Source organism: Channa argus, chromosome 17 (genome assembly GCF_033026475.1).
Source record: "Channa argus isolate prfri chromosome 17, Channa argus male v1.0, whole genome shotgun sequence".
NCBI classification, from domain to species: domain Eukaryota; kingdom Metazoa; phylum Chordata; class Actinopteri; order Anabantiformes; family Channidae; genus Channa; species Channa argus.
In genome coordinates, this window is record NC_090213.1 from 16,614,892 (window position 1) to 16,630,810 (window position 15,919).

Genomic DNA, 15,919 nt, shown 5'->3' on the forward strand with positions numbered 1-15,919 from the left:
AAACAAGCCACTTTGGCAAGAGGATAAGCAGCTTCAAGAGACATCTGAATGTTGTACTACACTGGTTGTAGTAATTTAACAGCAGGTGGTCCAAAATGGTACTTTAGATCTTTAAAGCGTCTTCTACATTGTAAGGAATAAGAGACAATTTTCTCGATTCTCCCATTTAAAAAATACAAATCAGCAAATATTCAGGTGTCATTGAACTGCCCGGTTACTTTGTGCCATCGTGGAAACTGTAGGGGTCAAAAGGCAAGAGGCTAGGGCAAACAGGGGAGCCCACTAATGCTGAGGAAGGACAAGTTCCCTCAGTGTTCTCTGACAACTTGTGAGAGGTGATTATTCGCTGCTGGTGCTTTTTTGTTAGATCAGCATGTGCTACTACGACCGACCTAAAAAATCCGAGGGGTTTTTAAGAGGCTGTCATTTTTCAGCTTTATGATTCAGCAGTCACCTGAATAGTATCTGTTCACCCGTGTAGGTCAGGGGGGGGTTTAAAAAGCAGCTCTTTGAGCAGCTGCTTTATATGAAACATCTCACAAACAATTTCTCATTTCAGAGTTAGTTAACTAGCTTTCAGCCCCACTGGCTTGCACTTGGATTGCAAACATGTTAATACCCTCTGCTTCCTTTTATCCACAGAGTGCATCTTTTGGTGCCCACAGGTTTTGAACAAACTGAAAAGGGTTTACACTTGACAGTAAATGAAACAAGCCTCTTAAAAGCCCGAACTAGTGAATCATGAGGAGAAATGTGCAGCGTTAGAACTAAAGTAGAGCCACAAACTGTGTGAGCATGCAGCACAGAGAACATACAGCATGATAACCATGACGAGCGTAGCGCAGTCTGAATGTAGTTCTGTTTGAGAACATGTAGAATATGCAGGAATAAACATGTTGAGTCAGTTTAATGTGGCTCACCCTTGTGCGTCCCTCAAAGCCTTTTGATGCAACGTATACTTCATTTATGGCTGTTGGTTTCTTTCAGTTTGGGTCTTGTTTGGTTCTGAGTTTCGTTGTTTTAGCATTGGTACAGTATTTTCTGTTCTTTCTTTCTTTGTTTATCTTGAGTTTTTTTTTTTTTTCTCCCTATGTTGAGCTTTGCTTTTTCCGTTCTTTGGTTACTGATTCTTTTGGCCTTTGTTCGCTTCTCTGACTTTGCTGCCCTCTCACTGGTGTTTGTTTCTCTGTTTCATCTTCCAGGAGGGGAGCTAGTCATCCCCGTGCTAGTCGAGGATCCCATAGACATCCCTTCTGTATCCACCCGTTCTCCCTTCATCCCCCTCCTCCCTACCCTCCGCCCCGTCCTCACCATTATTGAGACCACCAAAGAATCCTTGGCCATGGCCACTGAGGCGGGGGTACCTTGCTTGTCGGACCGAGGCAGCGATGATTGTGGTGATGGTGGTGATGATGGTGATGATGATGATGATGATGATGATGGCATGGTGATTTCGGGGTTTGGCTCTGGCGAAGCTTTCGACTCTAGCCTGCCCCCGACTGACGATGAAGATTTTTACACCACCTTCTCCCTGGTAACAGATAAGATCTTGACCACATCGGCCTATGAAGGCGGCTACAAAGCCCTCGCGCCGAAGTGGGAGGCCAAGGACTTGAGGCCTAGCAAAGCCTCTGAGGCAGGTAGGACTACATCCACCTCGCCTCTGCCTGACCTCCGGGGCACGCCGCCGGCGGCGGTCCCCTCGGACACGCCACCCAAGCTGCCTGCCGGGAAAATGAACAACCGCGAGGTAAAACCCCCACAGCCGGACATAGTCTTGCTGCCTCTGCCCACGTCTTTCGATCTGGACGGTACCAAGCCACGGGGCCCCTTCATCACCTCCCCAATGTTGCGCACGGTGCCTGCAGCCTTGCCCACCGTGCCTGGCGTCGTGCGGCGAGTGCCACCGGGGGCCTCAGAGGTGATCCGGGAATCCAGCAGTACCACCGGCATGGTGGTGGGCATTGTCTCAGCCGCCGCTCTCTGCATCCTTATCCTCCTCTACGCCATGTACAAGTACAGGAACAGGGACGAGGGTTCCTACCAGGTGGATGAGACTCGCAACTACATCAGCAACTCGGCGCAAACCAATGGCGCTGTTGTGAAGGATAAAACAGCCAGTGCCAGTGCTAAAGGTAGTGCCAGTAGCAAGAGACCGAAAGACAAGGATAAGGAATATTATGTATAGAAATCAAGTCATTTCCCAACACACATAAACAATTTGGAAAAATGTTACAAACATTTTGACAGTACCATATTGGCAACTGTGAATTAAAGTGGGTAAAATCTCTTCAGAACTCAAGACTTACTGAGTCACTAACACATTTACAAAAGAAACTTTGGCTTATGGAAGCACACTTACTATTGTAAGCATTATGGAGAGACAATGCAGTACAACTTCACTGGGACTCATCATGAACCTTTTTAACGAGTCCCTGCTGGAGACATTTGGCAGTGTGAATAACATCACTCTAACATCCACATGACCCCAAGTGACTGTCAAGAGCTGTGTGATCCTTGGAGTTCTAATGACCTAATGTCCATTGTAACCCTGTAAAATACGATCACTGTCATTTTGGCCATTCTGAGCATGCATGTGAGGTGTATGTGACGTGGTGCTGGCATCTGTGTAAGTGAGGGACCTCAAGAAACTATGATTGTCGGGAAAGTTGGGAAGTCAAAACATGATTTCGCGTAAACGGTTTCATTAAATGTAGCTGTCATGGATGCGATATGAGGTAAAGTATACGTGAACTTAAAGCTGTCACTTTAATTTCATTTTTAATTTTCTTTTTATAATTTAGTAAATTGTTTTTACATTTATTTATTGCATTTAGGTCTTTTTTTTAAAGGATGATGTCCAGTCAAGGCTGACTAGACAGTGCTTGGTGACCGCTCAGCAGGATGTGATACAGTAATGTATGTCACTGTTGTTCTCTCTCTCCCTCGCATCTCAGTTAAGGATTGAACTGCTGTGCATGGCATCCAAATTCTAAATGGTGTTCAAGCGTGCAGAAAGGGGATCCACAAGGCAAATTGCACAGTGCATTGTTATTTCTCTGAATTTTAAATCTCTGATAGCGTTTTCCTTTCGTTTTATTCCATTTTTGTTTTACATTTCCTGGGATGCTGTGGTAAAATGCATTATCATAATTTGCATCTGGCGGACATTTCATGGTAATATTAAAAAAAAGAAAAATACCAGGCTAAAGACTTACTCCCGTGTGAACAAGTGTGATTCTATCTGTTGTCACAGACGACTGTGTCCAAAACAGCAAATATGTTTACATATTTTATTACATCATAGCCGTTGTGCTTTGCAGGTCAATGTTGTACAGAAAATTCAAGATTCTGTTACATTTTTTTAAAATCCTCTTGTTTCATAGACAGACCGAATGATTTGACTTCTCTGCTGTAGCAACATGACAAAAGAAAATCATGTTTGTTCTTTTACCAGGACACACACAGGATCATTTGTTTAGGCAGGGAGAAAATGTTTGATTAGACGAGCAGTCCCTCTGGATGCTGTTTCTCTTCAGACGCATGAGTATTTGACCCCCGGAAGCTGTCAGCGAGATACCAAACATCTCCCTGAGACCTTGTATTAGCGACCCCTCCATATTCTGAAATTACTTTCATCATGGTATTTATTTTTTTATTGGAAATTTAAAAAGAACAAGAGAATAAAGACAGATTATGGTGGATTTGGAGATCTACTGCTAGCACCTTACTGACTTACTTTGTTTTTCCTCCTTTTTTTTTTTTTTGTAAGCTGTGATGTCAGTGTTCTCGTCTGCTCTCGTCTTTTTTCATTGATTTTTTTTTCTTTTTTTCTGTTACTGTGTGGCTTAATTCCACGTCTCATTTTTAAGACATTATCTTCCGATATGTTGTTTTTTTTATTTTATTCTTTTTTTTTTTTTTTTTTTTTTTTTTTTTTTGCTGAAGTTATTTGATCTCATTCATTTCATGCAAACTCAGTCAGTGTATGTTACCTTTGATTTTTTGTGTTGGTACTTGGCTTTTTCGACCAGTTAATTATTATTGTCTTATGCTCTTTGACTCTGAACAGTTCCCAGAAATAAAAGAAAAATATGTTGTTCCCAAACTTTTTCTGGATGTTGCTGCGGGTGGCTGTCACTCACTCATCCGTGTTGTGGTGTGGAGCTGAAGAAGACAATGCACGGAGATGGAAATAGATACTATCTACACCGAGGACTGTTCACCGAAACCACAATTTCTCATCCATTCGCTATCACTTCAGTGATTTCCTTTTATACCTAAAAGTGGTATCATTTCTATTCAAATGAAGTCCGAAGCAGAGTAGCTCAACACTATCATTTACCTATAGATGATTATGCAAATTCATACACTGTTCATTGATGCAACAAGAGAAAAGAGAAACGAGGGGAGAAAACGGTTATTAGAGCGTCCAGAGTCTTCACAACAGCAGGGGAATGGCTTTGGGTTTCTTTAGAGTCAGGCCTTTGTGAAAGTGCACAGCCAAATGAGATTCTCCACCGCCATATGGCCGGGTTATGAGCTACTCAGTGGCAGCAGCACCTGCTTTCCCAGCTCGTTTTTACACTGTCCATATTTCGTGCAAATGGGCCTTCTCAGAGCTGCTCATTAACTTGCAATGGCCCATTGATGTAGGATATCAGAGTGGCGTGTGTGAGTATATCCAGCTCGCACAATGACTACATATTAACTCATTCATCCTGCCACGAGCAATCGGAACAAGGAGCCCAGCAGGGATTCGTTCCGCTGAGGGACGGCTTCTTTTACATTTTCAGGCAGACCCACATTTCAAGATTCTTTTTTCTTTTTTCTTTAGCAAAAACATGTGGACATTTGTTCTGTATTTGGCAACAGAATGAAAAAAGCCATATTTATATTTAACAAGAAGCGATATTCAGTCCACTTATTTCACTGCAGTCTGTCTAAAAGGACAGAGAGAAGTAAGAAGCAGTGGAACAGAGCAATAGGGTTTTGATGTAGCTACAAACAATACTTTAATTTTAGATTTCATGTTAACAGTGGTTCAGATGTGACGGGAGGCCACGTCGAATTTTCATGCAACTCTGTACTGTGTCTTTTAGCTTATTGTTTTGGTTCTCGGTCACTTCTCACTTAGTTTTCAGCCTGAGCAGGAAGCTGTTTTTGACCAAAATAAAAGGTCCCGCTGTATCTGTTTAGCACCAAATAGCAGATAAACAAGCAGCTGAATGATGAACATAACAGCAGACTCATTCAGCCTGTCTGTCCGAACCCAAGGGGTCAAAAAACATCAGGTTTAAAGTGGTGATAGTGGGCAACAAACTTAAAAGGTTCAAAAAAAGTTGGAAGGCCTTAATGTGCTATTTGGTGAATGAAACAATTGATATAAAACTTAAAAACAAAACATTTCTCATAAGAATTTAATTCCAGGCCTATTGGGTAAATACTTTTTCCCCCCATTTTATATTGTTCTACTGCCAATCTGGTTTATTTTTGATTGTTTACAGTAAAAAGAAAATGTTAATTGTTAAATTAATTTGCTAGCTTTTCTGTCAATACGTATAATAAAAGGCATATAAAATTAATTTACCATTTATTGACTTAAAAATGTTAATTAAACTGGGTTTACCTACCAAATTGTGTGAATACCAATTTAAAGGTTATTAGCAGTCAGGGGCTTCTGTTGGAAACACTTAGCTTCCTGCATATTAAAGTAAAATGTAAATCTTACTAAGTGAGAGAGTGTACCTGAAGTAGTAAAGCGGATTGTACAGCAGCCAACAGCCAGACAGCCCCGTAATCCAGAAATAAAACTGTCTTCTGCATATTTATATGACATTGTGGTTAGAAAAAAGCAAATGGCCTTTCCCATGGTCTAGAGTACAAAGAATAAAAACTAAAAAGGCAAATTCTATGTATTATTTAGCACAACAATAAGGGCAGGGGGGGAAAGGTAATTGCCATATAAATCAACACCAAACGAAACAGAACATGGATCACAAGCATTATAGCCTAACCAAATATTTCCATAAATATAAGGTAAATGTATGTTTGTTATTAATATTATGATCAAAATTAATTTAGGTTCCCAAATAAAATGTGTGGTGCTGCAAAGTCCACATTTAGCTCCTAAAGAAGCCGACAGGCACAAAGGTTCAAACAGTGAAGTATTGCAGTTTTCACGACCATTAGTCACTTTCAGATTTACACCAGCAGGGTGCCAGCACAGAAAACGTATCCATTTGATATTCACAAGCCACTTGCTTACACAGTTGTTGGCTGACAAAGTTTATTGATTAGATTTTATGTGTAGCAACTACTTTTCCTTTTAGTCAAATTAGTAGAAGTAGATTACATCAATCCCGCTGATGTCGGCTGGATAATTCATATCTTAATTGACAGAAAAACAATTTACATTTGCTAATGGCTTTTCCAAATGGATTTCTGCGTGTGTTTGAATGCATTAGCTCTGGCTTCTGCCTTGTATAGGGTCTCGGGAACAGCTTCCCTTCATGCATTTAAAGGCTGACAGTTGGCCTGTCATGAAATTTAACTTCAACTAATGAACTGGTTAATTCCATTTAAATGTTTTATGGCATGTTTTTCCTTTCAAATAAACAGTGGTTTTATAAGAGCAATCCATCAGCTCTGTCACTGATTACGGATGAAATCTGTTTTTGTTGCCCAGAATGCTGTAAAACGCTTTGAGCACTGGGGATGTCTGCAGCTGGAGCATTTTATGGCTCTGTGTATGGATTGTAGACATGCAGCTTTTCTGCCCCCCCTTCACTGTAAAAATTCAGGAGAGATGCTGCATCCTCCACGGACACAAGCAGAGCAGCTGTGAAAGCGATGTGATCAGTCCTGATAGGTAAAATATGAGCCTGCTGACCTTAGCTCCAGCATTATGAAGGGCACAGACACACGCCGCCATGCGCAAACCTCAAAGGGAAGTGTGTGTGTGTGTGTGTGTGTCTCTGTCTGCGTGTAGACCTGTGTACGTATTAGGCATGCTTAAGCCACATCAAAGTTCCCAGGAAAAAAAACTAGCTAAGTGCTTGCACGTGTCAGTGGGCGCACACGGTGACACATTAACAGAAAAGTCAGGTGTACATGTGCACTTAATTCACTTTTGTGTCTCCCTGGGAGGAGCACATCTTCTCTTATTCTCCCGCTCCAAAGCTTTCAGTTAGCTCCTCAGCCCTAATTAACTGCCAAGATATGAATGCGCTAATCTGGGCTCTAAATCTTCAGTTCCACTGACAAAAGCTTTTATAGGCTGTCACAGCTGCATGATAAACAGCAGGGTTTGTTCCTGGCTTAGTGGACACAGTGCCATCTAGGGACCAGGTCTGGCAGCTCAAATGTTTTTGCACTGCATTGGAGTGTGGTTATAGGCTGCGTGATCTATGTCTGAGCGTGTGAAGTCAAAGTGTTCTATACTGTTGTTATGAGTAATTTAGAAAAAAGTGCATCTACTGGATGTGCAGGAATTTACTGGAATTAGAGTAAAATTACCATAACTTGGAATGGATTATCGCTGAGGTGGAACAAATCTAGAAAAATTCAAATAGGTTAGTTTTTCCCTTTTGAGACTGGACTGCAAAGTACAGGAGTGAAAACCATGAGCAGAAAGTCTGAGCTGCACACAAAACTCTGCTTCACTGTTGCTCTGCTGTCAAGAGCATCAACAGGCTTGTGAGGATGGAGACAGAATGTGTATGATGCTGATGGAGGGTGCATGAGTATGTGGGTGCACAATTACGCTGTATGTCTCCATCTCCATCTGTATGTGTCAGTGAGTGATGTTCAGAAGTCTGTGTGTGTGTGTGTATCCACTACCTAGGGAGACAGGTCTCCTATCCAAGCTTGACAGTGTGATTGGATCCAGTGAGAATCCCGATGAAGCAATGAGTATCTCAGCAGCAGCACCGCTCACTGGGGCCCCCACGCAGCCCACAGGCACAGCCCCAGCTCAGCCTGTTCACACCAGATGGAAAGCGAAGGTGGGATGAGATGGAAGGCAAAAAAAAAAAAAGGGGGCGAAATGAACTTCAAACCATTTCAACTGCTGTGAAGGTGACTGCGGCAAAACCAGTTGTAAATGTGATCTGATGAAAAGTGATGGCGACAGGTAATTGCTCAGTTTGTCTATCGGGGGTTTTGGTACTGATCACATCAAACGTGCTGTTTTAATTCATAAAACTGTATTAGACGTGTGACGTTTTCATACATACAGCAAAGTGACAAAAACAATAAAAATCTTGACAAAAATATTTTTTGTAATACTAGGTGGTTGCAATAGTTTAAATATAACATTTAATATAAGATATAATATACAGTGGGCAAGTGTGTATTTTTGACTCGGTATCAACTGACTCAGAAATCAGTGTTGCTTGTCGAGGTTTCTCTCCTAATAATTTCCTTCCATTCTCTACTGAATTTCACATGAGGCCCTTTGCCTCCAGCCAGCCAGTCACAGCAAATATCAATCTGCTGTAATTGAGTGGCTGGATTATATAAAACTTAAAAAACATCCATCTGGTTGATTTGGACGGCTCTTAGTTCTGTCCTGGCAGGTGAAACACAACAGCAGGATAAACTATTTGTACATTTGTTCCCCTTATGTTTGTGCCCAAGTCACAAGTTAATTTCCAGCTGGTTTCAAACTGGTGGTCTAATAAGTTGTGTTGCATTATTAACACTTAGCTACATAGAATGAAACGGTGCTTGTTGTTACAAGCACTGTCACAAGTTTTATCGTAAACATAAATGTCAATGTTAATGTAAATGTATTTCATTACTTTTTTAAATGCACAAACTGAGAAATATACTGTAAATGTTTAAGAGTTAGTACATGATACGGATTCTGCCTAACTAGCATTTGGTCATTTGCATTTAGTGGCCTCACGTATGGTAATTTAAAGGTGAGCTATGAAACATTAACATAAGGATGTTTTCTTCCTCTTTTTTCCAATTTCAAGCTGAACATGCTTTGTAACCAAAACCGACATTTTGTTAGTTCAACAAATGCAATAAATAACTTTGTCGCTGTTTCACTGTTACATCCACACTGAGCATATTAGGGCTCAGAGCTACAGACTATATGGATTTTAGCTATTCCAATAATTACTGAACTAGTCTAATTGAAATGTGGTGTTATAATGTGAAAGTCTTCACTCTAACACTTTTTACTAGATTTTCCCACAACACTTCAAATCTGCCTACAGTCTATTTGTTCCAGCTGCAGAGAGCTGGTTTCATTTCATTTGCCTCGTACATTTCATCCAAACCCTGTTTCATAGTCAAGAGTAAAACAAAAAGCAATTTGGAAGTTTAGGCCAGACTCCACAAGGGGGGCCTGATAGTCGGTGCCCTTTCCCCCCCCATCCGCAGGCTAATCACATATTCATGTAATGCGCTGAGTGAGAAGTGATAAATAAATGACATTGAATCTATTATAAGTATTAACTAACCACGTCACTAGGTCATAACAGTCACGTTCCCGTCTGGTTGCTTCTGCCCATGAAATGTAACGGAGGTCCTCAGAAGTGATGACACTCGAGCTTGGCATAAAGGACGCGATGAGCCCCCCGCTCTCGGTGCCAGAAGAGGTCATTGTGGCAGCCAATCAGCAGGCTGAATGGCTGCTCCTGCACACCTGTCTGCCATCAAACATGGAAATCACCCCACTCACCCGTGACTGTTGCATATTCGATGAGCAAACACAGTGTACGGCACTTCATCATATTTTAAAATGGGTTATAAATACAAATTGTTGCACAACAATTGCACAAAAAAAAACATGTTTTGTTTTTTTTTTTTTCCCCTAGGCCCAGGAGAAAATGAGGTTGATACGGAGACTCAACTGCAATAACCCATTCACTTATTGAGCGACAGCGGCTGGATACACTCTCAGCCTCGAGGCTTAAACCAAAAAGCAGAGCATGGCTGCCTGATTGAATGGGTTTGTAATGCAAGCCAAATAGGTTTGTTCTAATGGGAATCAGCCTGGGTGACGACTGCAGAGGCTTACGCCAGCACTCTAACAGCAGTGGCAAACACCCCATCGCTGTTTGATTGGCTGTGAGAGGCAACACTAAGGGGTTGCTGTGTTTACTAATGGCAGTTTTAGTGAGGCAATATTCAATGAGCCCGAAACTTCAGGAATTACTGTTTTTGTGAAGAAGACTCTCTGTATATGTTTGCATGTGCTTGTTGAGGTGTTTCACATTATCACGATGTCCAAACCTTCCCCAACATAAGTTTCCGACTGGACATTCTGCCATAGAATAGGACACTGAGTAATTCCAGAATAGCTTCAGGGACTGTGGTACAGCTGACCCAATTACTGGAGGTGGGAACCTGATAGTGTACGGTTAAGTTATTGTTTTAATATTGCATCAAAACCAGGAAAGTAAGATTTAACACCAGTAAGCACAGCTGCACCTCTAGGCCTGCACTGATGTTTGGGGTCAGAGTTTCTGTGGTCGTGGTCTTTGTTTTATTTGCTCAGATTTAGGATTTTCTCCAGAGATTTCTGCTGCAGCAATGTCACAAAAAAACAACAACAACAATAATGTTAATTTAACATTAGATCATCTCAGGGAAGCAGTGGAAATCAGTGGACAGATAACTGGAGCTGTTAAATTACCACCATCCATGATAAACAAGCAACTCCATTTGCTGAGGAAACTCATAATTGGACCTTTAATGTTTCTATTACAATGAAAAGTCCATAGAAAAAACTGACTAAGGTTTCAGTTGGACATTTCTAAATGTTACAGTTTGTTCTGTAACTTTTGTAAAAGGCCATTTCTATTGCTGTGAGCACCAAAATCCAAATTCTATTAACTTACTTAAAGATCAATGCAGACATTTCAAACTGTGTACATCTTTGTGCATAGCTAGATATCACAAAAAACATTAAACATATTTTTTTTTTTTTTTTTTAAGAGTGGCAGGGACTGGTCCTTTAATTAAAAAATATAGGACATTTTATTTGTTATTTTTTTTCTACTCTACTAAACTATTACATTCCAAATCTTTCAGTATTGTGGATTGTGACATGTGCGGTTTTGGACTGCAGGGTCACAACTTAGGTGAAAACCATAGGGAAATGTGAGGGTCCTTATTAGCCACTGATGCGACACAGCTGACGGACACCAGTGGCACAAAGGTGCAGAGTTGAACGGAGGTGGTAAGTAAATGGTCTGCTGCTTATGCCCTAAGTAGTAACTAAGTACACAGTGGGATATATTTTCAGATCGTCTGCATTCTGTTAGTCACAAAACCAGTTTTGTTGTGTGTGTGACTGGTTTTAGCCCGTGTTTGTGGCCATTGTTAGCTGCGAACATGCATCACCCTGCTAATGACCTGATCCTTCAGCCTTTCTCCACACAGACGGGCAGGGAAAGAATCATTCTGCAAGTCCTTCTGAATAGATCTGAATACTAGTGGCACATTGATAAAAAAAAAAAAAACTTTGACTGTCAGGCTGCAATTTATTCTGACAAGCTCAGGCAGATGTGTGTTAAGTTTCTCATCCATGTGAAAATGCAGATTACAAACTCTTCCTTTTTACATAGAGACTGTATTTTTCCTCTGCTGGAAAACAAAAATAAGCACATACCGGTGGAAAGCTCTGAATTTATTCATTACCATCTCTCAACCTGACAAAGTGGAGTAAAGCTGGACTAATGATGGGGCAGAATGTAAATGGGGAAACTAGTCTGCTGGGAGCAGTATGGCTGATCTATGAGTTTGCATGTGTTTTGCAACCTAATATAGCTTAGATAAGCAGACACTTTCCTAGGGATGTACTACAATATAAAGAAGCCCATTAGGGAGCCAGGGCTGTGTGTGACGGAGGCCGCCAAATGTGATTTATTCAGACAAATGTGAAAATATCAATTGTATGATGAGCGAGAGGAGGGGAAAGCAAAACTCTAAGACTGCTCATCATCTTCAAATTTAAGTCTGAGCACAAGTTTGATGCCTTTTGGGGAAACAAATATTGCTGAAGCTCACTCACTGCCGTGATCTGACAGGTTAAATAAATAAGAGCTCCAAAGCAAAAACAAGCCCAAATTTCCAATTTCCAAGTCTCTGGGTATCTGCTAGAACAGACCTCACTGTCTGCGTAGAACTAAACTAGTCAATAAATGTAAAACCTAGAGTATTTTTGAAGAGGGCAGTCGATCTGTGCTGGAATTGTTGTTCTGTGAGTTGTCCAGTACTTTTTCTGCACCTTGGTTTTCCTAATGTAAAACGTAAGAGGAGAAACAGGCACTGAGTAAAGGCTCAGTACAGCTTCGCGGCCCATTTTGCTCCAAGCTTGGTTGAGCTTTGCTTTCCCCCTGGATGCTGCTTTGTGAAACGCACATTCTGTCAGACTTGACCTGTAATCGTGTGGACTAAGTAGAAGACTTTCTGCCTTTGTTGTTAAGTCGAACAAAACTTTCTTTGAACAATAGAACTTTTCTTTCTGGAAAATGTTAAAGAGATAGAAGTGTTGCTTCTTCAAAGGACAGAACAGTACATTAGTGCTAAACTGTGTTCAAAAATGCCAAACCTCACATAAGCTGTTTTTATATTTATATATATAAAAGACTATTTAACTGTCAGTTACGTTGTTTTCTTCTCTTCAATTACAGGCTTCTGTAATAAGACACCTGCAAAGACTTAAAAGAGGAGGATGTGTGTCGCACAATTTGCACACAAAAAAGCTCCACAAACCCACAAGTTTGGATTTGGTAAAAGTGCATGAAGATTACGGTTTATAAACTTTTTTACATCATTTTTTAAAAACGGATTTGAAGGCCATGCTACTAAGGAGAAACATATTTGCGGTGAGTAACACTTGATTAATTACACCAAGTAATAATTTAAGTCCCCTGGGAGATTAATCAACCACTAGACAGTGTGCAGCATACTATGTAATGGCCTTCACTTCCATAAGCAGAAAATCATGGTTTTTATTACATTTTCATGTTTCAGAAAAGTTGGGATGCTGTGTAACATGATTTCAAACCATTTGAAGCCTATATTTGATTGTAAGTTCTGTGCAACATAGACACCAATGCTGAAGCTTTTCATAGCTTTTACAAAAAAACGTGCTCATTTTTAATTTGATAACCCGACGCATCTTAAAAATGTTGGAACAGGGGCATGTTTGGCAGTGATGCTTTGCCTCTTTATGAAACAATGCTCCTTTGGGATCTGTGGAGACTAATTGCTTTAATTTTGAAAGCATCATTTTCCCCTATTCTTGCTTGATCAATAGGACTTTAGCTGCTCATATTATGATTTATTGTTTGCCAGATGTTGTCAATATGCTCCAGGTCTGGACTGTTTTACTGTGAAGTCATGCTGCTATACTGTAATATGTGAAGAATGTGGTTTCCCTAAAAAAACAAAGATGGCAGCAAATCCTGCTGTGGCTCTGCATTATTGGGGCCTTCACAGATGTTTCTCATGTTGTGAATTATTCCACTCCCATAACATCAGAGCTGCTGGCTTTTGAACTGTGTCTGTCCAAGTCAGATGGTCCTTCTTCTCTTTAAAATTGGAGGACACAGCATCCATGATTTCCAAAAGGAATTTCAGAACATGTCTTTGTGGATGCTGCAGTGATGATCAGAGGTGATCCTGAGCCCATCCAGTAATCTTTAACTACAGAATCTTGTGTTTTTAATGCAGTGCCATCTGCGGGGCCCAGACTTTTATTTGATTTCTTGCTGGCATCAAATTCAAATTAAGCATATTGTATATTATCATTGTACAATTCACAATATGTTTTAAATGTTTAAGGACCAGTGTTTCAGCGTTTAGTGCTTTTTTTGTGTCATTGCACAAGTAGTGGCTTTACTATTACCATCAGTCATAAAGTAATAAAAAAAGCAGTCCGAACATGAATCTCATTAGACAAATAGGAAATGTGCTTATGAAATTGAAATGGAAAAGTTGACATGGAAGAAACAGGATATGGAGAAATGATGTGCTTCAAATTTGTGAAATAAGTAACATTGAGTTTTAATTTATTAATTGGTATATTTGATCTTAACACAAAAATACTATGGTTTAATACAAAATTCCAGACATTGTTATTGATGTTATTGATTTTTTGTACTTGTCTATCTCAAGGCTCCATATCTGCCAGAATGATCAGTGTAATGCGTTTGGTCAAGTTGATACTGTAGCTTTCAGAAATGCTGCTCAATCTCCAAACATGCAGTTCATACAAGATTCTGTGCTTGTTTGTGAAACGTCTGCACAGCAGGTAGCATGGTTCCATCTTTGAAGTCGAGCAGCAAATTAGGAGGACGTTCCTCTCTTGTGTGGCTTTAGGATGTTCTCTCCAATGAAGGAGTGTAGCAAAAAGCAGGAGATATACCGGTGGGAATTGCTGGAGTCTCTCAGCTGCTGCAAAGCAAACACTTCACTGTGAAAATGAAGAGGTCCATCAAGAGTGCTTAGAAAATCAGACATTTAGCTGCATGGGGATTTATTCGTAGTGCATATATTTCCTTCGCATTTCATAGAAAGTAGATATCCATTTGTCCTTTAGTTTCTTTTTACAAATATATACTGCATGAAACAGAAATAAATACAGTCAAGTGTTCAAAAAAAAGTTGGTAAACTGGAAAAATATTCGTCACATTTTAATTGTGAAGACAAAAGTGTGTTAGTAAAAACAAAACCACATTTTCTAAAGGCACCAGTTTGGTTTGTGTGACTTGATGAGTACTAAATAATTTTCACACATTGGCATAATCATAGAAGTACAGATTGGTCATAAGGTAAATAATATTTGAATAATAGCAAGAAATGTAACATTAGAACATTTGGTATAAATAGCATAAAAAACCAAAATGTACAGTATATCCTCCCCTACAGTGTACAAACGGTGTACAGTTTTCTCCAAAGTATTTCCCAAACTTTTCGAATTTCACAGTCTTACCCTCCTGCTCTTGAGCACCTTTTCGTGATTGCCTGTTTGAGGTAGTCGAGGAGGAACAGTGTTGTGTGCAAGGCCTCCTAGGGAAGTCAAGATGTTCTTTGTTCTGGACGAGCACCAGCAAGGTAAAATCAGCTGAAAGCACCGTGTCTTTGGGTTTGTAGAGATACAGATAAAAAGTTCACTTGAGGTTGAGCTAATCTGTAAGAAGTTTGGCCCCGTTGGCTGCAGAGTCATCCAAGTCTAAACTGGTGAGGTGTTTGAGAGGAGCTGCACAAACCGGTGAAAGAAAAAGAAGAGACATGGTTATATGAATCTATTCAGAGTAACAAGTACAGACACGGGCAAATTTGTTAGCACTTCATTGAAACAATGCTCCATTCCTCCGGAAATGTGATGAAATTCAATGCAATTGTCTTATGTATACCTGCGTGCCTTTGGCAGAGGAAAGCAAAGGAAGTGTGAAAAATCCTAAATTACTTCTTATTCTACAAAGATATTCTAAAATGGCCTGGACAGACGTGTTCTATCACACGTTTCCCATTTTCAGCCTATTTAAATGAAGAAAAGTTAGGTCCATGTTGAGTGTGATCCACAAGATGACACACCCAACCGCAAAGGGAAGAGTTGTCTGAGGAGATCAGAAAGCTTGTTATAGACGCACGTCAAAGGTTTTAAGATGATCAACAAGCAGTTTGATGTTGCTGTGACTACAGTAGGGCTCATGGTCGCCGACCTTCCTGAATGTTGCCACAAGAGGAAAATTAAACGCCACATAGTCCTGATGGTAAACAAAGCGCTCAGGACAAAGAGAAACTAGAAGGTCAAGGTACAACTGTAACTGATTGTTGCTGAAAAAGAATTGGATGATACAGTGGGATGGAGGACGCCAGTGTAGAAAGAAAACCATAAAGACAGAAGATTTAGCCAAAATGCAAACTAGGAATCAGGACAATGTCC

At 40.3% G+C, this 15,919-nt stretch overlaps 2 protein-coding genes across 14 annotated transcripts in view; one reads left to right on the forward strand and one right to left on the reverse strand.

Annotated features, from left to right (window-relative positions):
- LOC137102546 (neurexin-3b) overlaps positions 1-3,725 on the forward strand; it is a 268,103-nt gene extending 264,378 nt beyond the window's left edge. For 6 of the 10 annotated variants that reach the window (XM_067482174.1, XM_067482173.1, XM_067482176.1 and 3 more), the window contains one exon: positions 1,203-3,725. In XM_067482174.1, coding sequence (XP_067338275.1) covers positions 1,203-2,188 — 986 coding nt within the window. In that variant the 3' untranslated portion in view covers positions 2,189-3,725. The remainder of the gene's footprint in view (positions 1-1,202) is intronic. The other 4 variants (XR_010911241.1, XR_010911242.1, XM_067482179.1 and 1 more) reach the window with 2 other exon arrangements.
- Positions 3,726-14,022: 10,297 nt separating this feature from the next.
- Positions 14,023-15,919, reverse strand: part of LOC137102703 (centrosomal protein of 128 kDa) — a 37,879-nt gene continuing 35,982 nt past the window's right edge. For 2 of the 4 annotated variants that reach the window (XM_067482477.1, XM_067482476.1), the window contains exon 25: positions 14,023-15,229. In XM_067482477.1, the coding sequence (XP_067338578.1) occupies positions 15,156-15,229 (74 nt within the window). In that variant the 3' untranslated portion in view covers positions 14,023-15,155. The remainder of the gene's footprint in view (positions 15,230-15,919) is intronic. The other 2 variants (XR_010911259.1, XR_010911258.1) reach the window with 2 other exon arrangements.